Genomic DNA, 24,464 nt, shown 5'->3' with positions numbered 1-24,464 from the left:
AGATGTTGAATCAGTCATAAGCAAGATGACATAGGGAGAATCTAGTTCAAAAAACTAAAAAGGATATATATACATGTTGAAGATGTATGAGACAGAGTTAACCCCGGATATTGAAGTGTCTTTGGCATTGTTGTCAAAGAGGGGGATTATGAAGCAGTTATCTATGTAGTAATGAAAGACGGAGAGTGTGTGTGGTTACCATACATCATGAGAGAGAAGTCAAGTAGTTTAGAAGATATCTATCAAAGAGGGAGTGTGTATGTAAAGAGAAAGATCATTTTTTAATATGATAGAGAAAGTTGTTACAATTGTTTCTACAACTGATGTCTAGAGGTATTTTCTATCAGACCTGCATAGATGAGAATCAGAATGAAACTAAAAGATGAGATCAGAGAGTAACTAAGGATGTTAATGAAGATTTGTTACTTAACACAAAGGGAGTTGATTAAATAAAATCATAATTTGGATTGCATGGTAACTATAGGTGTTTCCATCAATGCCAATGAGGGAGATTGTTGGAAACTACAATTGGAACAATTGTTATGTTGTCATTGATGCCAAACCTTACTAGTGAGACAATTGCTACCTAAGTAGAGTGCCATATCCAGATCACCAATGAAGAGTATTTGTGAAGAAGAGATAATAAGAAGACCTATTGGAAAGGTTGAGTCATGTGGAATTGCAATGGGCACTTGACCAGTTGGACCTTGACAAGATAATGTGTTCAACCATAACACTAAGTAGAGAAGATAGTTAAGTTGAAGCCTAGTAGAGATGATCAATAGAAGATCAAATGCATAGGCTAAACCAAGCTATAGAGAAGAAGATTAAGAAACTTATAGTAGAAGTCAAGTTATGCTTGTGCCAACTGAGTAATAGTTATGGCCGGGAAAAATATAGTGTAGATCGAGCATTAGCAAAGACTAAGTGAAGATAGTATAAGTTGAGCAAAAGAACTTAGTGATGGTTGATTTATCTAGTGATGATCAAGGATGAGGATCACAGTATTGACTGAGTGTCAACATTTGTTATTTTGTGAAGGAATTGAGATTCCTAGCTGGCATAGTTGAATTTTTAGATAGGTCAAAGCACGTGAAGGATAAGTATTGATGAGTTGGAGCATTTAATACAAGAGAAATCATGTTTGAGTGTTTCTAGACATGGGTTCAAAGAGAGTTTTTGAGAAGTATCTAGAAGGAGGAGGGAAAAAAATGATGGAAGGATTCAATGAATCTGACTTAACCCTAAGATCAACAATAATGTTTAAATGGAAAAAGATCAAAACTTCCTATTTAGGGAGGTGTAAGGATTAACCTAAAGAGGATAGAAGTTGTTGATTTTTTTGACTACTAAACTAGAGAAGAAGGTTGTAAAGAAGCAACAGGGCAAAGGTGAAGTGTAATTGCTTGTTGAAGGATTTTTCAAGAAGATCAGAGATTGGAGATGGAGACATTAATGGATTTTAGTCAATAAATTAGTAGATGAACTACATCATGATTTGTATTTGCAAAGTGAGTTGTATGTATCAGATCAACCCGCTCTTACTTTCTAACCATTATATCAGTTAAAATCCTTTCATCAAGTTGACCTAATAGTCATTTGTAAATCCTTTAATCAAGGTGACATTCTAGTGGAATGTTCTTAAGTACTCTAACAAGGCCACTCCTACCACTTTGATTAAATTCTTTAAAAAGGTCACACCTAATAGTGTGTATTATAACCTTTAATAGGGTTGGCTCCTAATAGAGCTTAGCCTAGAAGGGTGAAAATTTGGTAGCATGTTACTAGTGGTTTTTCTCAAATTGAGTTTCCATGTTAAATCCTAGTGTCACACTTGTGCGAATGATGTTTGAGATGTTTTACTATTAAATGTTTTATATTTTGCAAGTAGGTTACTATTGGGATAGTAAGATGCATGTTACCGAATATTAATTTGCTATAGAGACTAAGATATTTAAAGAATAGATCTAAGTTGTTTGAAGTATTCAAAAGTTCAATTGATACATCTAGAAATGAGAATAATTGATTCCCCACCACCACCCCCCCCCCCCCCCCCTCCTAGTTATTCTAAATCATTCTAAGATATGGATATTGATTAGTCGGACTTGACATCTATGGAAATGAAGATAAATCTTCATTTCCCATAGTATATGATATTATTAAAGTCAAAACTCAATCTACTATTCCATAACAAAGGACAAATATGCAAGAGGCTACCACAATTAAGAAAGAAAAGGTGATTGCTACACCTATTACTCTGAGCATTGTTAGAAAGTAGCAATTTGAGTAAAGATGTCACTAAGTCTATGAAAGAGGACATGAATGGAGATGCATTCATGAAAATATCATTGTTTTCATATGCCAAAGAAAAAGAGGCACCAGAGAAACATGTGAGGATTCTTGAGAAGACTTTAGACAGATTACAGAAAACTTTACCTACTCCTTCTCCATTACTAGGTAACAACCTTGCTGACAACTTGAGAAAGATAATTGATTATTTTGACTCATTATTTGTTACTATTAGAATCATCTAGAGGAAAAGAAGAAATAGAATTTGGATATGCGTAGTTCCACAAATCATGTGTGAACATAGCTAATGACATCCAAGTCATAAATGAATGCATAAAGGACATCATAGGATACATACAACGAGGTAAGAAGAATTCCATTGCTTGCACTAAATCAAACAAATATGTTGAGGATTTCATCAAGTATATCAAGGATGATTAGGAGAAGCTAGAACGTATATCTATTGAATTTGAACAAAAGGAACTAAATGCTATTGAAATGGATAAGGCAATTAGTAAGACTTATGATGTTGTCAATATACTTAAGATAGACAGTGACATCATATTGGGGAGATTTACTTTACTGAGTAGTCTATTAATTCCCAAACTTGATTTGTTACAAAATAATCTTGAAACTTTGTAGTCTTCAATGAAGACATTAATCTTTTGCACCATTGGACCTTAATGGAGAAGATATAGCACCCTATGTTATATGTGTTATCATTCAAGTGGAAAAATCAATGAAGAAAATATGGAATAGAGAGTATGAGACTTTGAGGAGAAACTTTGTAGATATACTGAGGCATGTGAATTAAAAGGATTGGCATTAAAATTTTGACATGTACATTGATAACTCACCTTTGTCATTGATGTCAAAGGGGGACAAATAGAAAGTGAAAAAAATAATAAAGGAAATAAGTAAATATGTACAACAAGGGGGTAAGGAAATAAAAATGAATAGTACGATATGCATGAGATAAGATAAAGTTTTTGGTGAAATCACTTTTGGAGTTTTTGAGATTTTGACACTTAGCCAATTTTTCATGAAGTGTTCTCATCAATGCCAACGGGATAGATTGTTAGAGAGTAAGTTAATATGAACAGCTACATGTTAACATTAATGGAGACACTATTATTAGTTAAGGATACTCATGTTAAAGATAAATTTTTGGTATTGCATTATGAAGAAATTGTCTAAGTATATTGAGGAATGTCGGCCAACAGTCACATAGTTTGTGTTAGTGAGCTTCACTAGAAGCAGATGAAAAGCCACAATTTTGGAATATGGTAGTATAGTAAGTCTACATGATTTACTTATGTTTTCTAATGTTACTATAATAGTTGGTATGAGTTTTGGATGAATAACTAAAAGGAAATTTGTTATTGCAGAGGCAGAGTATGGGAAATATTGGACATTCTAGATGTTTACCCTCACTTAGTAGATTGTGATAACAATTTATGGAAATGTATAACTTATTTCATTATTCAGGCTGACTAGACAGAGTTAAGGAAAAGGGTATATATGGGTTTCCTTTTATGCAAAGATATACATGATTATGTTATGGTATGGTTATGTTATGCAAACTTTGTTTATGCTAGAATATATATGTTTTGATGATCATAGTAGAGTAGAGGGTATATGGGCATGATCGATGTGAGGAACACACAAGAACTAATTAGATATTGAAAAAGCTAGAATAGTCAATTTTGGTATAGTCTTTATACCACTTGTATAAGTTATATAATGTTGTAAGAGCAATGAACTCATTTTGTATTAGAACAACTAATGGGGTTGTGGCCTCTAACAAGGATATAGGTACTAAATGTATGTAATAGACTCCTAATAGGGTCAAAACCTCTTACAAGGTATTTTTTATTAGTGCATTATTTTGTGGGTACCATCCCCACTAGTGTTTTCCCTTGGCAGGGTTTCCCTAGTTAACAAAATAGGGTGTTATGAGTTTTTGTGTGGGATGTTCTTTATTGTTATTATGTTTATTTGTTTATGCATGTTTATGTCTGATGGATGAAATCCAAAGTTGAACAAAAAGTGTTAGAATACTGATTCACGTCTTCTACCTCCCTCCTCGCGCCCCAACCCCCCCCCCCCCCCCCTCGCTCTCTCTCTCTCTCTCTCTCTCTCTCTCTCTCTCTATTCCTTATTTGTAACAAATCCCTCTTCTATATTCTTGTTTATACTATAGAGAAATTTCCCTTGTTCTTTTACTTGGTCCCCAAGGATGGCTTTTACAAGGAAAGAAGTGTGATACATTAGGAGTACTATTGAGGCATTTGTGCAAGTGATGATAGCATCTAGAATTACAAATAAAAGTTAAGATTAGAAAGCCCTTGTGCGTGTATAAACACACATATTTTCAACACATTTCTTTTGCAATTAAAACCTATTTTTCACTGATCTCGTTGTCAAACTATTTTGACATTAAAAATCCATTGCTTTATGGTAACAATCTAAAGAACCTAAAACGAATCTCACTTTAATAGAGATTTAATTAACTAAATTCTTTTTATGCTTCCCTCTGTTTTCCTTAACTTCAAAAATTTTAAAACCTTAAGTTTAGAGTCATCCTCTCTACCTGGACTTAGTGTTTACATGTCTAACCTAGCAATTGATAGAATCTTTCAATGTGATGGGCAATTTTTTAAAATAACACATATATTTGCATAGTTTTATACAATAAATCATACTATATTAATAATACTAAATACAAATAATGTATTGTATGATTTAAAAGTTCATTTAGTTTTTAATTAATGTAAAAATAGGTTTTGAAGGGACCCTGAAACCCTTTACAACTTCACATCAAAAAGATTTTCAACTAAACACAAACAACCAAAATAGTTGCAAAGAGAGATGTAACGACCCATAACGAGGACCAAAAAGGAGCCATAGAAAACAAAACCAAAAGAGACTAGTAGATAAAAAGAAAGACTGAAGGCCCAATTTTCCCCAAGGGAAAGAAAACCCTCATCCTACATAAAACAATGAATATTTAGGATTTTCTTTTGCCGCCCTTCTTTGGGGAGTGTAGCCTTGTGTTGAAATGAGAAGAGGACTTCTTATGGTGTTTTCCAATAGTTGGGATCCACCCCTCCTCAACCAAAGAAATCTCCTCTTGCAAATATTCAAGAAGCAAATCTGTCATAATATAACCAACAATAGATCCAACAATAGAGGTTGCAATTGCAACATATCCAAAACTAGTAGAAACCTAGCACAACCTGCCTCCACCAAAAAAGAGGAATGTAATCCACAGGGGCGACATGGAACTCAATGGATTCGTATGGAGACTAAAAGCCAACAATGGGAATAGGGCATCCAAGAGAATTACTAGTTGACCCAACAATAATAACACCAATGCCAAAGCCGGTAGGAATAGAAACTATACCAGCCACAACACTACCCATAGTAACATTGGTAGCATCAATTAGAATAGGCCAATAGGAGAGACTAATGTAGAACCAACCGACTCGACAGAAGGGTAATCATATGCAAAAATTTAGGAGACACTCTTCTTAGCAATAGTTTAGTGTTGAGAAGAGTCTCCCTTCCACCAAGAAGATGCCTTTTTAGGTTTAGCCCCTTGTAAGCCCAATTGAGCCGCCAAATGCCATGTGTTATAGCATTTTATATATTTGAACGAAATCCCTTCATAGCCCAAAGGTTGAATCCAACTACCACTAGGAAGCTACAACTTGAACTTTTTAGGTAAACCCTTAGAGATGTCCACCTCTGCAAGGATTCTCGCATAAGTACAATGCATAATATTAGATGAGTCATCATCAACAATTAAGAAATCTCCAATAGCTTCTCCCACAACTTCCAACGAGGAAGGAAAGTAGGGAAGCCTCACCCGAATTGGAAACTTGGTAAAGGATTTAGAAGAAGGGGAAACATTAGGGTGCCACAGTTTCACCATCAGTGGGTGATGCTGAGTCGACTAAGTAAAAGAAGACCACAAAGAATCTTCTTTTGATCCACAACATACTCAAACTCAGCAATAATAAAAAAACCGTGGCCATCAAAAAAATGTGAACAATACTTGATAAAGTGGGCTCCCACATTAAGGAGATCCACTTATCCAAGTCAAGAAGACTCAACCATAGACCCTAGAAGCAATAAACCATAGCATGATCTGACAAAATGGTAGAAGCATCCTCGATTTCTGTCACCGCATCCTCCTCTAAAGAGATCAAGATAGGATTACAAAATGGAAAAGAACCCTTTGCCTTCGAACCTAATCCACCATGAGGAAGAGAAACAGAGGATCTCGATGCAACCTTAGTAGCAAATGACAAAGACCCATCAAACCGAAGTGCCCTAGCAACCCACAAGGAGCCAACAAATGGAAAACCACCAGCAAAAGGAAAAGCCCTAGCACCAGTACCAACTAGAGCACCACTACCAACAACATTGTACTAGCAACAATACCAATTGTTTGTTAGACCTTAACATCACCACTCGTGTTAGCGCTTGAATCTGTGCCAAACCGCACTAACCACACTAGATCTAGCAACAATGCCATCAAATGGTGAAACCCTTGTGCCAACACTCACACTAGTCCCAACACCTGAACCATCTCCACCAGTGCCAACATTTGGCAAAACCCTAGCACCAGGAACTGCACCAATGCCAACACTCGTGCAAACACTCGAATCAATTGCATCGGTGCCAACAATAGCACCAACAATTAGTAAAACCCTAGCACCAATAGCAGCAACAACCATTAAAACCCCACAAATAGTTCATTTAGTTACTTAGCATTATTTGTGATTATTTTGACTAAATTACACATCCAATTGGAAATGCATTAAAGAAACCAAGATATTATGTCAATTTGTACTACTAGGTGTCATAGAAAATACAATAAGATGGATTTCTCTTTGCATTTAAAGGCTTTTTCTCATCATTAGATTCAACAATATCCTTACAATTTTAGAAGGAATGTGTTAAATCTTTATTTCTCTTTTGTTGTGACAGTTGATAGCATCTCATTCATTGAACAATGATAGCCACTCTTTTGTTTTTTAATAGAAACTATTTTTATTATCTTAAGAGTTTCACTATTATACTAAACCAACCAATGCCCAATAGATGCATGTTTAGAATATTGTCCAATTCCATCCATTATCTTTTGTGTCGAAGTGTAATAAAGGATACTTCAAACTAATAGGTTTACTTATCTTGACAGAGAGGCATAATTGTTCAATGTTACAGAGCATTGGACATTCCACCAAAAAGACATTTGACCTAAATTAAAAATCAGTTACATTATTATATTTTATATATCCCTACACTTTCTCTCTTTGTATATATATATAACACCATAACCGACAAGAATCTTTATTTTCTTTCTTAATTGTCAATACATTTTTTTCTTTTTTCTTTTTAATTATTCCTCCTTGTACCAAGTTTAACATGTCCCAAATCTTGAATGTTTGGAACGTCTAAAGAATAGAATCATGAAGGTATGAAATTCAATACAAAAGCGAAAAAAGGCATATAAGTGGGCATTCATTTTGAAATAATAAGGGGTTAAAATTTATTCAAACCAGAAGGATATGGAGCAAGGGCTTTAAACAACCCTATCAAGATCTTTTAAGTAGTTGAATTGTTGAGACAGGCCCAAAAGGAACCAACTCTTATCCACAATATTACAATTTTGTGTGTGATCAGTAGCCCATTTGGTCAGACACTCAACTATATTATTTGATTTCCAAAGGATATGAGTGAAAGTAACAAAATCCAAAGAAGCATAAACATTAAGAATTTGGTTAACAATCAAACCTTACTACCAACTAATATTCTTAGAATAGTAGGGAGCCAACAAATGCACCACCTCTTGCTAATCAAACTCATAAATTAGTCTACTCCATCCAGGAGCACAAGCACACTCCATACAAATTAACAATAGCTTCCATCAATATTGTTCTTGTATGATGACCTTTATAAACCGAAAAGATAAATTGAACAATCCCCAAGCTATCTATACTAACTCCACCAATGCCTACAAAACCTAGGTTTCCTCAAGAAGATTCATTCGTGTTGAATTTTAGAATGCCTTGCAGAGGTGAAATTTGTCTCCCTGCACTATTAATTATATGAAAAGGCTATCAAAATCTATTCCTCATGAGCGGCCTTGTGGAGGAATATGGAGGTAGTTATAGAAAATAACATCACCATGATCCACAACCTCAAACAAATCACATTTAGCTATAATAGTTTGTTGAATAATTTTCCACCATAGGTAGTGGCCCTTCAACAACACATTTTGAAAGATCTGACAATTCATCTCCAACAGGTTTGCCAGAAGCTAAGAGAAGGGCCAAGGCTTCAAGCAATATGAAGAAAAGAAGTCTTGACAAAAGCCTTGCCTTATTGGTCAAAGAACTCGGACAAAGAAGAGACATGCCAACAAGCTTGATTCCAAACATCCGACCAAAAGTGTCAAACATGTCTAGCCAATGAACACTAGAAAAAGTGATGAGAAACAATTTCTTTAATGATACAACAACACGTGCATCAAGGGCCCTAAAAGCCACACTTACAAAGATTATCCCAAGTAAGACACCAATTGTGGGCCACCAACCATTTGAAAAATTTGCATTTGGACCATGGAAACTTGAACCAAACCTATTTCCACCAAGTAACTTGAATGTCGCCAAAACTTGGTTGCACTAGCTCAAAAATAAACTATAGAAACTGAAAACTTTCGAGACAAGTCACCACTAGGCCAAACTAAAACATCATTCTAGCCAAGGTAGTAAACTCCATTAGACTCCAAAAGTTGAGCAAACTCCTCCCTATCTTTCTAAGATCCTCTAGAGGCCAATTAGAAGGGCATTTTTAGTGAAAGCAAACTGCCAAACTACAATTATAAGCAATCTTGTAATGTTCAAGGGTATCCCATCCAACATGAGTAGAGGTATCACAAAGGGCTTGAATATGAGGATGAGATGAAAGGATAGGAGGATGACCATCTAAAGAATCCAGCCAAAAAAAGAGCTTGAGATCATGTATAACAAATCCAAAACAGCCCATTCTTGACCAAGCCCTGAGTTTCAAAGTGTTGCAAATTCATAGAACCTTTTTCCCATCAAGGGAGAGTGGAGGGCATAAAACACATTAAACTGTGGATGATACTTAGGTGATAATATCGGCCCAAAGTTGATATTGACTAGTGCACCAACACCAATATAACTTGGCACAAAGAACTTGCCCATTCAAAGTAACAAATTATAAGCCAAGGTTGCCCTCATTCTTAGGTTTGCACATAGTTTCCCACTTAACAAGGATCATTTTTTAAGTCAATAAGTTCACACTCCAAAGAAATTGACAAGAGAGGGCATCAAATTTTTGAAAATAATTACATTGGAGTCGCATGAACAAAACATTTGTATATGTGAAGAATTTGAATAATTGGCTTTAGAAGAGTTAAGTGTGTAGTTGTAGATAGCCAACTAAGAGTTCAATGATAACCTTCTAATGTACCTTGTCAAGAGGACGAATGATATCTACCAATAGCAAGAGGAATGCCCAAATAAACAAAGGGAAGAGACCCAATCTAGAACTGCATTATGTCAACAATATGCCTCTAAATGGCTTGAAGGGTATTTAAGAAAAATATCGAGGATTTATACTCATTAACTTTATGACCATAGGCTGCAAGATAAACCTACAAAACTTGCCTAAAAGATTCATCTTCTCAAAGCAAGCCAAGCCCATAAGAGAGGTGTCGTCCACAAACTGGAGATGTAAGAGTTGTGGCAATTCATTGCATTATTGCCACTCATGAATCAAGCCTAAGTAACACAAAATTTTAGAAAATGGACCAGACTCTTAGTCAAAATAATAAATAAGTAGGGGGAAAGAGGATTCCCTTGGCAAGGGCCTCTAGAAGCACCAAAGAGCTCTAAAGGTTTCTCCACTCACAATAACTTAAAAAAGAAGTATCGGTAATATAACTCATAATCCAACTTACCCATTTTGTACCGAAACCAAAGGATAAGAGGATTTTCTAAAGAAAACTCTATTTGACTATGCCATAAGCCTTGGCCATATCCAATTTAATGAACATAGATCTCTCCTTTAAAGTTGACATAGATTGAATAACCTCGCAAGCAACCACCACTCCATCAAGAATCAGTTTCCCAGCAACAAAGCCCCCTTGTTCCTCAGAGATAACAATAGAATGACAATTTTGAGTCTCTCCACAATCAATTTATTGATAATCCTATACCACGTTATACAGAGCAATAAGCCAAAAAATTCAAGTTAGTCCACTCCTTCCTTTTTAGGAATGAGAGTCAAGAAGGTGGAATTCAAGGCTCAAAAATCTACTTATTACAAAGAGATTCCCTAAACAACCTCCAAAAGATCCAGATTAATAACAGCCCAAAACTCCTGAAAAAAATCCAACAAGGAAGGTCAACAGGGCCTAGAGATTTACTTTTGTTCATCCGAAGAACAACCTCTTCCACCTCTAGCAACGAAACTAGAAAAAAATAATAGAAAAAGAAGTCTCAACCTCACCCAAAAAAGCCTAATCAGTTTTAAAAATGCATGGCCAAGAAAATACTAAACATTATAACTTGATAAATTAAACTGACCAACAAGCATACAAATTATGATGTATAAATGAATGCTTTGTACTCTTTTAACAAAATATTGCTTTGGTTACAAATCTGCTATTTGCTTAACCCTATACATGTTGACAACACTAGCAAATTATCAAATTTTCCATAGCAATAAATCCAAAGATTAACCATTTCTTGCTCATGTAAATGGCCATTTTCCATTTAGTTTAACATGAATCCAAATTTTTAAAAAGTTAGGATCAAAAGTAAACCAAGATGCTTAACAAATGTACAAACAATCCAACACATGGACCAAAAGGCTCTTTTTCCAATTAAAATGGTGAGAATACTTTATCTTCAAAATATCGAATGGTGGATCACTGTTTCATGTGCTACTTGAAATCCAGTCTATTTATGTGATGAAGATTAAATGTATACATAATCACTACCGCAAAGATAATACAGATTGGATATGAGAACTCTTTGGTGAAATCAGGAGAAAAGGCACCATAATATAGAAATACAGTATGTTTGATCTCCAGTAATCTCTTGATGAGATGCAAATTTGATTCTGTATCAAGAAGTTGCACCAGTGGTGTATAACTCCCCAGAAAAGGTGATTGAGATACTTTCCCATTGAAGGTGCTTGTAACAGGTGAAGCATCAACCAGAAAGCATTCAGTGCCTTGGAATGCATTATGAACTGGCAAGATACAAAGCCATTTACAGTATCTCTTTTTTGGCAATATAATTCTTAAAGGATCTTGCAGAATAATTTAAGTTCTTGCCTTTCAAGGAATTCTGTAATTGCTATTCCAATTTATCCTGCATGTACATTACACAAGGAAATGTATCCAATGCTGAACAGAGGAGGCCAATTTAAAGTCTAACTTTCAATGATAAAATGGGAAATATAAATGTAATTACCTGGCAAGTTACCTTCTTGTAATATAATTTCTCTGATGTTTCTTGGCAAGAAAAAGGTAAATGTGCATATTTGCAGTAGAGAAACTTAAAACTGAAATGGTGCGTCCAATTAGTTATATATCTTATCTAGTAATTCCCACAAAATATGGTTGAAACAATAGAGGAAGTCTTTCAAGTCAAAAATTGCATATAACAGTGTACATGATTTGTGAATTAACAGAAATATTTTACCTTAAAAGGTAAAAAATAGTCAGAATTCCACATTTTTGTATGCCTAAATCGGTTGCTTTGCTGGCAATCCAGGATTGCGAGGATACTTAGCCGGGGTTGGTCGATCTTTCAAGCACAGAACAGCTGTTCGTTGTCCATATGGACCTTCTGATGCCACTGGAAATGAAATGCAGTTGTCATCACTTGAAAAATGCAATGGGAAAAATGACTGGTTCAAGATAAGACATTTTTTTCTAAAATATGTAGAGTGTAAATAAGGCCAGAAGTCCATCAGTTGACCCATATGTTGCTTCTATTTCCTGAAAGATAGCATGCAGGTTACCTCTAAAACATCCCTTAAACCTTGAAAAGAGGCCATCGTTGTAATGTAAAGAGTTCCAAAAAAAGCTCAAAAGCAAACATCAAAATGAAGAGTCACATACTCTGAGATAACATACAAGAAGAAAAGAAAAACTTATTACAGAAAATATTACTGCACTTTTGTTTAAACAAAAAACTGAATGTTAACAATTCAAATTATACTGGCATAAAACACTTTGCAAGATAAAACCAACTATTCTGACAGCAGCAGAAAACTTGTCAATTGGAATAGCCTCTTGAAAGAAATCAGTGGAGCATTAATTAAAAGACCTCATGATTCTCCAGTCAGATCAGAGCAGCATGTAGTAAAACAATAACAATAGGTAAGATGAAATGGTAAAACCAACAACTATTTCTCATTCGCATAAGGGAACAAAGAAACAATGCAGTAAATACAACCACGGTCAGTATGTAATTGGTGTGATTATATGGCATATGCCTAACTAAAAAGATTTAGCACATATTACATAGTTGTGTTACAAAGTTCTTGGGGTATACAGGTCATACTTATTTTGTACCAGGTGCAGAGATCAGTCCGGATGAATTAAGGCAGATCCACAGAACAGGGATCATGCTCTATGCGAATATGAATTGAACCTAGTTGGATCCAAAAATACCCTATTTTTTTTATGTATATATATATATATATATGAAATACCATTCAATTTTAATTAGACTAATAATTAAATCCTTTTTGACATGTGGAGGTTTTTCAGTAATACAATCACCAACCTTCTAACACTTAAATTTCCCTTAGAAGCTGTCTGGCACCCCTGTGCATGAAATAGCAGCTTAAACTAGTACAGATCATTGATCAAAGGCACACCGCTAGTATGATTTCTGCACAAATTCATTCTCCGCTAAAATTGACTTCAGCATTCCTCAGGGTGGTGCTAGGAAGCGAACATAGGAAGTGAGCAAGGCTTTTAAGAGATGTACAGCAGTCTTTTTTATATTGAAACTGCTTTTCAAATGCTGTGTTCTCCAGAAGAAACTGAAATAAAATATTAAGATTTCACTTTTTTGTACAGCATACACTGCACTATAAGTCTGTTCTTTTCATCCAGACAGCACAAAAAATTCTGATGAATATTCGTGTGCACGCACAATACTTTGTTTACAGCACTTTTATTAATTTATATCTGAAATTCTAGAAGACTAGAACCTAAAACCTTCAACAATAACTATGTCGGTCTGTCATGTAAACTCTGAAAGAAAGAATTCAGGATTGGCTAGGTGGATTTTCATCTACGAAACCAATCTTGCCTAAGCTGAATAGCTAAGTTCTATATCTCAGATTTCCAAAAGAGGGTTGTAACAAAATAGATAACCAAAAAAAATATTTAAATGAGTCTCCACATCACCTCCTGCTATAACCCCTTGTGAAAATTTATCAAAATTATATTACAAAATCATTTTTAAAATAATAATATTTTTTTCTCGATAGAATTGACTTTACACTCCACTAATGTCAATATTCTTAAATTCCCAAGAAATCAAACCTTACGAAAATCAGTGCTTTCCATAGATAGCAAGTCTCTCCAAGAAGCGTTTAGAGCTCCCAGAAGTCAAACTGGATAGTGCTACAGGACTCGCCTTAGTTCTGGAACTCACTGCCGCTGTTGGCATTCCATCCTCTAGTGCTCTCTAAGAAAGCTGGAGTTACCAAAGATAATGGAAAGACCACAAAAGGGGCATTGCATACCAGCAACACGAGGCAAAAATAAACTCATTTTTTGAGGTGAAAAAATAAAAAATAAGATGAAATGTAAAACCTGAGCTAACCTCAACAAACCCTTAGTTTACAACACACAACAAAATAAAAATCCATTGCTGCCATTTATTCCTCACTTCCACAAAACTGTATTTGTACTCACTGCTGAGGGCTGCAAATTTGACTTATGTTCAAACACCGTGTTCTCACTATTCCTACACCTGAAGGAAAGTTACACAAGTGACTCCATTTAATGTAAATTCTCTTAATTCTTTTCATGTTCTTGTATAAAAAGTTATCAAGCTTCAGAAGACCTTTCCTGGTTTTCTTAAAATGGTATATCATTGTTTTCTTACCCTATTCACTTTTTGAATAAATATTGGCAACCTAGTGTTATGTTATTGTTTTGTTTTTTCTGTCACCAGATTTGTCAAGTTTCTAGCCAAATACAGCCCTAGTTTGATATCAGTCTGTCGTCCAATCTAGTTCTCCTCTGGATTCTAACAAGGTGCAAGAGTTGGACGAGTTCATTTCAAGAAAGTCCTAGTTAAGCCAAGTTGTTAACTATGAACCCATTGCAAACTGATCATCTTTGGTCCCATTTATTTTATTGCTACTTTTAATATATATTATCGACTTTGACTAGGAGACACAAATTCCTAACTCTAAAAGTTCCAACTAAAGCATCTTAAACACAAAAGCAAACTTATTTTCATTCATTTTAAATGCAAAAGAAACTATATTCTAAAAAGCTCAACTTTCTTTATTTTTTATCGTTTGACAAATAGTGTTGAGGATTAATTATTATCAGTTCCAAATCCATTACATTTTTTTTAAAGAGGTATTTTCTTTTGTTTGCTTTCCTTGCTCAGTTATCATTTTTGTTTTGTAAACTCATTTTCTTTGCTTTCAACTTTATTTCCTTTCATTTTTCTTATTTTCCATAAATGCTTAACATATTAAACGATTTAGGCTTCTTAATTCGCACATATTTGTTTTGAAAGTATTATTTATAAAAAAATTAAAATTAAAAACTTCTGAGCAGAATTTACAATGCCTGCTAATTCAAGCTCCAACATCCCATCCAAATTCAAAACAAATCCAAGCTCTCCTCTTTGGAAGTATGGGGATTTGATGCAATTTCTCCAGGTTGTAAGGATAATATTTGATTTTGCAGGTGGTGTGATATGAGATTCAAGTTCATATAGTTATATGAAAGGCCATTCATATGACATCTTTAAGATGGGCATTAACTCTTGTGCAAAAAACCCTGGTATGCCTATGCCATTGGAATAAGTGATAACATGTGATATCCCCAACATTCTGAAATCAGTTTTAAATTTTGATTAAGTTTGACAAGGAGATGACATACCTTTTGCCGGGTACATAACCTGCATTTTCGTAACAAAGAAATAAGGTTATGATGATTGAGGAGCTAGATAATCACCAAACCATCCATCCATCATACTAAACAACATGACTATGATGCCATTATAAGTGACCTAAAGGATTGGGACTGATGACTTGATGATCGATTGAAGCCACCCATCATCTTGGACTCACCCTCATAATATATATTTCATTTAGATAGTAATCAAGCTGCATTCACACTTTACATTCATACATCCATCACCCTGAATACATCATACCATCTGCACTCTCCCATATATTAAACTGTCATGTCTATATATATATATATAACAGTGGCATCATACTATAATACATACATGCATATTACTTAGCTTTATTAATCTTCTAAAAGTGAACTTATTGAAGGGTGCAAAATCAAAGGTTAAGTTCCTTAAATATCTGTTTTCATGATTTTATCAAATTACCAAGTCTGAGAGTCAAGTTTGGGTCTTAAGTTTTGCAAGTAGAGTTTATTCTACTATAGTATTATTAAGTAAATATATGCTAGGATTTGTATCAAAATTTGTCAGATAATTGTCATATTGTGCTCTATTAAAGAGATCTCCTCGATATGTCCTTACCAACTGCTGTCGTATAGGGAAAGTTGTAAAGCTGCCTTTAGGGCTTTCTTCTAAACATGTTACCTCAGTTTTGAATATAAACTAATAAAACTAATTTTGATTTCTCAAAATCTGAATTGTAAGGGTACTTAGATCCAAAATATCCAAAGTAAGAAAAATCAATTAAAAAGAGGGAGAACCCCCGTAAAATAAAAACAATTACAGTGGCTCTTCCAACCCACTAGACTTAATCCATCAGGCTATTGTAAGTATAGTTGAGTTGTGGAGAGACATTCAAGAGCCATTGGTTGGGGCATTCTCAAGAAAACTTAAAAGCAGCTAGCAATACTATCATAAAAAGAAATAATTTTGCAAATACAAGTATTATTAATTTATTTCCCATGGGGAATTAAGTATTCTATCTTTTACGTATTGTATGTTTCATGTATTTGCTCAGATATATCTTCTGCACAATTTAACTCTAGATTATTTACATATATTTAGAGGAAAACTTCCATTTCCTAACAACTGCTAGACTCGCATTAATAATAAGAATTTGTTTCCATGAGGTATTATCCAACAAGTTTTAACTAAAAGAAAATGAAGTTAATTACTTTCTTCACTTCCCCAGTTGTATTAAACTCCATCTAATTTTTATCAGTAATAAATTTGCTTCATTAAAATACATGACACAAGGGATGCTGCCATTGGGCCAAAGATTGACTCGTAAACAATTAACAAGAAAGACAACATCTAAAATGTTTAATATAGTGAATACCTGAACACAGCTGCAATATGAAAGCCCCAAGCAACCCTATTGCCTTCTTTGCATTCTTAACCTCTTCCTGCCAAATTAATATCAACTATTAGCAATCTGCATATATCAAAGTGCTCTTTTCACATGTAAGATCATGCACCCATTGTGAACACAACTTGCATGAAAAGGAAAATATTATTGCAGAAAACCTACGCGCCAACCATGTGAAATTTTTTGCATAGAAAAAGGTCCTTTTCATGTTATTTGTGTACTTGAATGTCAGATAGTCAAGAAAAAGATCAATGGAAAGAAAAGGAAAAGGCTTAAAGTCCAAAACTTGTATAATAATAACACCTATGATAGATAAGAGGAAGTTCTCTACACATTTTTTTAGAAATGGTTGCTTAACCATCTTGCTTGCATAGTTACAAGGCCTTGGAGGAACAGGGATCAAAAAATACAAGAAACAAAAATTAATTACACATTCACATACAAGAATAAGAAAGTATTTGAAAATATTTGATCAAGATAACAATATTTGACAAGTTGTTAATGTGTGATCTTCTTTCAATATGCACATACTCATGTACCTCTACAACCTTTACCCAGCCTTATAATTATGCTTCAAAGTAAAGGATCCATCAAGTAGCCAACTATAAATATAAAATAAGCATTGAGGCCAAATTCTCTTCTTTAATAACAGTGATAGATGGAACTGTCCATTAAATGTAATCATGGCATACATTGGAGCAAAAACAATAGAAGCATTGTGCTAATGAACAAAATCATTAAATTAATGCATCTACATTACAAATATTAAAAAGTAAATAATTTCAATATTTCTGCTGTTGAACTAAGCACACAACAATTAAGGTAAAGTTAAAGGTGGCTTCTAATACCACAGACTAGCCAGAATCCATAAAGTAATTCATCTAAGCTGCAAAATAAAATAAACAAATATCAAGCGATCTAGTGTTGAAATGAGAACACAAAACTAAGGTAAATGAAAACATGATTATTAAGACGGCAGCCTAGTTACTATGCCAATTATGAATACGAGAACTCTTGTGAGAACAATGATGTTTTCAAATATTCCACTTTACCTAAGATAATTTTCAAATTGTACCTCCTTGGGTACAACAGAAGATAAGCATTGACATGTCCCACTTAAATTCATGGCTAAGTTGACGGTTCGGATTCTGGTAAGGATGTGGGTTCAAGATTCGGGTTCGAAATTCATCTAAATTTTTTGGGGCTTGGGTTTGGATTCATTTTGGGTTCATCCATACAAAAACATATGTTTTTTAAAAATATGTGTATATATATGCAAAAAAAAAATCCATACTTGAATCTGCTAATAGTAAAGGAACATAGCATAATACACCACCAAATCTATGTTTCAGTTCAATAGGACATTAATTGCATCCTTTAGCACTACACACAACCGGATACACTTGCTTGGTCACATGCATGGAACATATTTCCAAGTCATGGGGACAGTTTGAGAATGAAAGGAATTGTCAAAAGATAAGTGCAGTTATCTGAATTTTTATTTTGTATTGGTTAGAGCATTTCTAACCAGGCTATATCATAAGGTGATACAAATTTGAAGTCCCAGATTTAAACATATCATATCTTTTTAAAGGCACTCCTCTATAATCATCAATTTAGATGTCACCTATTGTCAGTTTGGATTTCCTTTATAAGCATGGTTTCATTTTCATACACAAATGCATAAATGACATATAAACATCTTTTTTGGTCTTTTTAGTGGTCACCGTAGGATTGAGAGGTCAAAAAAGCACTTTAAAAAGTCTTAAAAAAATATTCTGAGACCAAATTCATCCCAGGTCTAGACAGAAAATTCTTTAAAATTTGCTGCAAATTCTGCCCGGGTTCCTCTGGCAGAATTTGCAGCAAACTTGCAGCTCTGCAAGAGAATTTGGAGAGAATTTGACAAGAACCAGACTTTGTACAGAATTGAACCAGACTTTGAGGGTTGCTGGAGAGAATTTGGTAACTTAGATTCATGGCAAAGCTCAAGAGTAAGCAGAGCCTTCCACATTTGCAAACACCCTCAAAGGTACAATAGGCAATAAAATCTTGTTAAGTCCCATGGATCTGCCTCTTGAATGTATTGAAATATTGTAATGTTTCTTTAATAGTCATCTTAGTAAGTTTAGGAAGTTCCCTTTTCTGCATACTATTATTGTGTGTTTCACTTAGAAACATCCTCTTGTAACATCTTATAAATATAACCTGTCCTCTCTATATATTGATTTATAATAAAATGGTATCGGACCAGACCAAAATCAACTTTATTAAATATTAAAAAACTTCTTGTCTGAAAGAAGAGTCTTTTATTTCAGAATTTTTTTTGTTTCAATTTTTTTATGAAAAAACAAATTGTTAAGAGCAATTTCAAGGGCTTCAATGCGGATTGCATCATTCCTTAGTGGAAGAAGTTTTGTTTTTGGATCGTGATTTTTCTGTGAATGGGTGCTGATTTCTTTGTGTGAGGGTTGTGCTTGTCTCAGCACCAGTTTTCAGAGGGTTTTAGAAACCTGCATGTCCCACTATTGATGATATATAGCAGTTATTATTCGTGTGTGGATCTCTAAGCATCGCACCTGCACATTTTTCCTCAAGCGTCATTTTTCTCAGTCTAGAACATCGTTGTCTCTCATGTCATCTCTGCTTTTTCAATTGTTTTTATACTTTGCGGGACATTTTAGGCTTTTGAAGCTCAAAATTTTCTTCTATTCAGTGGGAATCAAAACAAAAAAACCCATGTTTGAGCATTTTGACCCACATTTTTTCCTATAAGAATTACTGTTCGATTTTATAATATTTCACAAAAAATTATTGTTCAGTTTTATAGTATTTGTTATTCAGTTTTATATTTTTCCCATAAAATAGTGTTCAGTTTTAAAAAAATTAATAAACAAATTATTGTTTGGTTAAATAGTTTTTGTCCTAAAAAATCATTGTTGGGTTTTGTCATTTTGCTCCTTAAAAGTCATGTTCAGGTTATCTGATTTTTCCAAAAAAAATCATTGGAGGGTTTGGTGAATTTTCTCACAAAAATTGTGGTTTCTTGCAATCAATTTTTGGATCATAGTGCTTATCTGCAAAAGTTTTGATGATGTTTTAAACAAAATAGTCAATGGAGTATTTACGATTTTCTCCTCAAAATTGTGGTTTCAATTTCAAAAGCTGAACGAGATGTCTCTGGATACAGGAAGGAACAGTTTTGCTTCCCAACATCAAGTTGGAAGGATTGTAGTTATCTTGGTTACCTCCAGAAGTTCTGCAAAATCAAGGAGGGTCTAAACAGAAAATTCGTGTTGGAAAGCTTTCTAAAGAAAAGTGGGCAGCCTTCTAGCATTCATGACCAAAAGAGTTAAGGATTGTGTCTTCTATAAGGTAGTTAGAACAATGACAATTAAGAGAGGGTATTAAAATATTGTAATATTTCTTTAATGGTCATCTTACTTAGTTTAGGAAGTTTCGTTTTATGCATTCTGTTATCATGTGTTTCATTTAGAAACTTGTAATCTCTAATAACTAAAGCCTTCCATATCGATTTATAATAACAGAAAGACAACTGAGGACCTCTTGCAGATATCTCAATGTCATCAATTTGTCCAGATTTGTTAAAATTTCTTCCAACTGCAATAACATCCTATATTCTTGTTCTGCTAGAATGAGAACCTATTTTAGATATTTCATTGTCACCAGTTTTGCCCAAATCCCTCAATATTCCTTGCAAATGCCATAACAATCTCTGGTCTTATTCTGCCAAAACAAGAGAGTAAAAAGTATTTCAGATTACTGTATTAATCTTTAAGAGAATACACGGCTTTTAAAGCTCTCACTCCAGCAATATATGACAACATACAAAAACCATTCTCCTGCTTTAACAATTGAATGTCATTTTTAAATGGATATATCCCCATTTCTTTTCTCCTCGGCCAGGATTAATTTGTCTATGTAAAAATATGTAAATTCAAGTCATCAAAACCTTAAATGTCATTGATATGCACAATTCAGCAGAGTCATAATGTCCTTTGAAAGAACAAGATTCAATATTTTGAATTGGACACATTATTTAAAAGCACAGATGAATCTTGCTTTGAACTTAAAGTATCAAATCCGTACAGAACAATCATGAGTTCAAAGCTTAAATCCTTAAGAATCCTTAAGGTTATGCCAATCAATAAATTTATTTCTTTAGAATTGAAGAGTGACAATGAGGAATATCAACAATATCATAAAGGGAAATGATTCAACTAGAGGAGAACAAGAAGCAGAGAAAAAAAACCATAAAATTAAGCGTGAATAGCCTGGCACACACCTGAGGATCGTAACCTTTGGCAGCAACCAATAGACCCCCAACACGAATCAATGGCAGGCAATACTCAGCTGAGATCAAATATATCACCATATGAAGAAAATCATTACATGCAACATGTCAAAATTAAATAGGTGGTTTGACCATATATCATCTAACAAAAGAAAAATGTTGCTCATATATGCATGCTTCCGATAAATAATGAAATAAAAATGAGCAAAAGAATTGCCATAATATAGCTACTGCTAGATAATATCCCCTACCTAGAACCCTCATTTCTGCCACGGCTCTTGCCACTGCAACATCATATGTCTCTCTGAACTCTGGCTTTTGACCAGCATCCTATATTGTTTCATATAGGCAAGTTAACAATAAATTACTGCAGAAACTGAAATTTCTGTAGCCATAGGATATCTTAAAAGGGATAGTCCAATTTCAAAAGAAACCAGTAATATCAGCATCGAGAGTTTTATTGAGGACAATAAGCAACAATATCAGCATTGAAAATTTTATTGAGGCCATATAAGAGAGAAAACAGAGCTCTCTTAAGACATTATAAACAATTCATTTCCAATATAATTGAAAAAAGGTTAGTAACAAAATAAATGAAATAATCCAAGAGAGCTTGTTATGAAAATAGTTGCCATAAACGCAAAGCCAAAGAGAGAATGGAATAAGCAAAATCCAAGGAACAACCATCAATGAATCAACAACAGGAGGCAAATATTTTGAAAGGGGAAAGCAAAGAAAATCCCTTATGTATGATATGAATGAGGAAAAAACCTAATGAATGAAAGAGAGAAAATGAGAGATGGAGCCATAGGCTCATTACAAAAAAGAACATAGTGAGTGTGTAGTGTATAGAATGAGAGAGGAGCATCTCTTAGATAGAGATGAGAAGAGGAGTTATTTAGTAACTCCCATGTGAATGATTGCCACATTCATAAGTGTGTGCATAACAAGTGTCATTATCCTCTTAAGGAGGAATAAACTATTTTCCTTAATAAAGGAATTATAAAAAATGATTTCTCCTCGCACATGGACAAGAGGACAAAATACATAAGGGATACACTAATAAATACAACCAAGGAAAGAATACTAATTTTAACAATAATGGTAAAAAATTTGTTGGGCCTAATAATAAAATGTTGTAATTAAAGATAGTTTGGGGTTGGGTAGTTGTAAGCAAGGGGATGTGTTGGTTGGTCTTCCTAACCAACCGACCTCTATTTAAGAACTTTGGAATATGATTGATGGATTAGTTGATTTTTGCTAATAAATAAAATAACACGAGTTTGCCTCGCATATCTCAATACATATGATAATTGAATTAAATGTTTGTTGATTTTTGTTTAGTTGAATGTATGTTGTATTATTTTAGCTGATATCCATTCTACATTTTGGCATCATTGCTTAAGTTCAATCTTGGAGGTCATATATTAGATAGAATAGAGTAAAGGGTAGACCATTCCTTCCACGAATATAAGTAACAAACATTGAAGGAGAAGAGGAGGAAATCACATGGGAGGATTGGGTGACACGAGATCTGGTGGTAACATGGGAAGTCTTTGTCAACCAGTATGTGCAAAAGGAAGCCCGAGAGAGAATGGCTCCAAAAAGCATGGTATAGGATGAACTTTCGGTATCACCAGCAGTGTACGACCTTCTTGGAAAAATTCCTCGGTTGCTGGCAAGAAACTTGGTACACGTGGAGGAAGAAAGAGTCGAAGCACAGAGAATGGAGAAGGCAACAAGTGCTCCAACAATTCACTAAAAGTACACAGGAACTTCAAGAGAGAAAATCCAAGGAAGACAAACATACAATAAAATAATTCATGCCCTACTTCCAAACAAGGACCCGGGGCGAGTACGAGAAGAAGCTAAGGGAGAAACTGCCTTATGATGACTCCTACGGAATAGGGAATAGGAAGAAAGACATTGCCACTTAAGAGAACTTGTAAATCAATCCAAGGAACCAAATCAACTCGAAGAGAATCTAATTGAAAATACAATAAACGGCATTGCCAATTTGGCAATCTCAAAAGGACAGGGAAGGAAAGAAGGGTGGACGGATCTTGAGACCCCGGCACGTAGGGAACACCATTATACTCAAGACCAAAGCTCTAGTCACGGAGAGGAGGAACTAGGGGGAGAAGAAGTCTCCAAAACAAGCACCCAAGAAACCCTCCTAGCAGAAGAGAACACAGTCCTGACAGGAGGGAACAGTCAAAGGAGCAAGAAAAGGATGGCCATAGAAAAACGAAAAACTTCCAAGGTTTATAGGAGATAGGACGGAAGACCCTACAAGGCATTGTGAAACCTAAATAACTATATGGCAGACAAATGGAGAAAATGACATGAATGAATGGCTAAAGGCACTTCCTATCACTCTGCGAGGTATGGCTATTTATTGGTACATAGACTTGGAGGCTAAGAAGAAGGCCACATGGAGGGATCTATGCACAACCTTTGAGGAGGAATTTTGACTCTTATGGATGATGACGAGATCGTACTGGAGATATACAACACAAGATGAGGAAAAAAATGAATTTGTAAGAGCATACAATAGGAGACTAAAGGAGTTGATAGGAAAATAGGATAACAAACCCACAGATGGGCTAAAGAAAAGGTGGTTTATTGAAGGATTAACCCTATGAAGGAAAATGAAAAATCATCCGACCATCATCATTTGTTGAGGCATGTATATGCACAATGGATATAGAGAGTGAAAGCAAGACTTCTAAAGGAAGGAGGCACGAAAGTGGAAACAAAAGTTCTAAAGAAAGTGGGGATGAATCTAAAACCAGATACGCATTGTGGAAAGACATGATGAGGAGGATGAAGGAAATAACAAGAAGCAAGGAGGAGAAAGGGGAAGGGAAAGAACTATGGTGTATAGACTATGGAAACGAGGGATATACGAAGAACACTTGCCCCAAGAAGACATTTTGCAACATATGTCAGGTAATGGGGCATTCCATCAAGGTTTGTCCCTACAATTTAAAAGCACGCAATGCCCAAGTATTTTTTACTCAAGGAAAACCATCCACACCTCCCTCTGCTCCCCCACACAACACAAAAATGGAAGCATCACCTGGAGGATACCGAAATAACAGGCGGGCTAGAAACAATAATAGTAATAACAACACACCAAGAAGCCAAATTTAGTATGACTCTAGAGGACGGCCCATGATACAATTTAGGATATGTAACGAATGGGGACACTTTGCCCGTGATTATAAGAGTGGAGGATAGAGTGGGGGGATGC

General features: G+C 34.7%; 1 protein-coding gene across 4 annotated transcripts in view; it reads right to left on the bottom strand.

The window, feature by feature from the left end:
* Positions 1–11,191: 11,191 nt before the first annotated feature.
* Positions 11,192–24,464, bottom strand: part of LOC149534376 (S-adenosyl-L-methionine-dependent methyltransferases superfamily protein) — a 132,686-nt gene continuing 119,413 nt past the window's right edge. The window contains exons 4-9 of one of the 4 annotated variants that reach the window (XR_016357186.1): positions 21,460–21,538; positions 21,200–21,267; positions 16,864–16,930; positions 12,042–12,197; positions 11,811–11,901; positions 11,192–11,708 (exon numbers count right to left, since the gene is read on the bottom strand). Coding sequence is in view for 3 of the 4 variants with exons in the window: in XM_089805083.1 (XP_089661209.1) it covers positions 12,085–12,197; positions 16,864–16,930; positions 21,200–21,267; positions 21,460–21,538 (327 nt within the window). In the remaining variant the exon portion in view is untranslated. Of the gene's footprint in view, positions 11,709–11,810; positions 12,341–16,863; positions 16,931–21,199; positions 21,268–21,459; positions 21,539–24,464 lie in introns of those variants that run through there. The other 3 variants (XM_089805083.1, XM_089805084.1, XM_089805082.1) reach the window with 3 other exon arrangements.

The sequence above is a fragment of the Cupressus sempervirens genome, chromosome 10 (genome assembly GCF_028749045.1).
Source record: "Cupressus sempervirens isolate cs-2001-9-10 chromosome 10, ASM2874904v1, whole genome shotgun sequence".
NCBI classification, from domain to species: Eukaryota; Viridiplantae; Streptophyta; class Pinopsida; order Cupressales; family Cupressaceae; genus Cupressus; species Cupressus sempervirens.
This window is presented reverse-complemented; position numbering and strand designations above follow the sequence as displayed.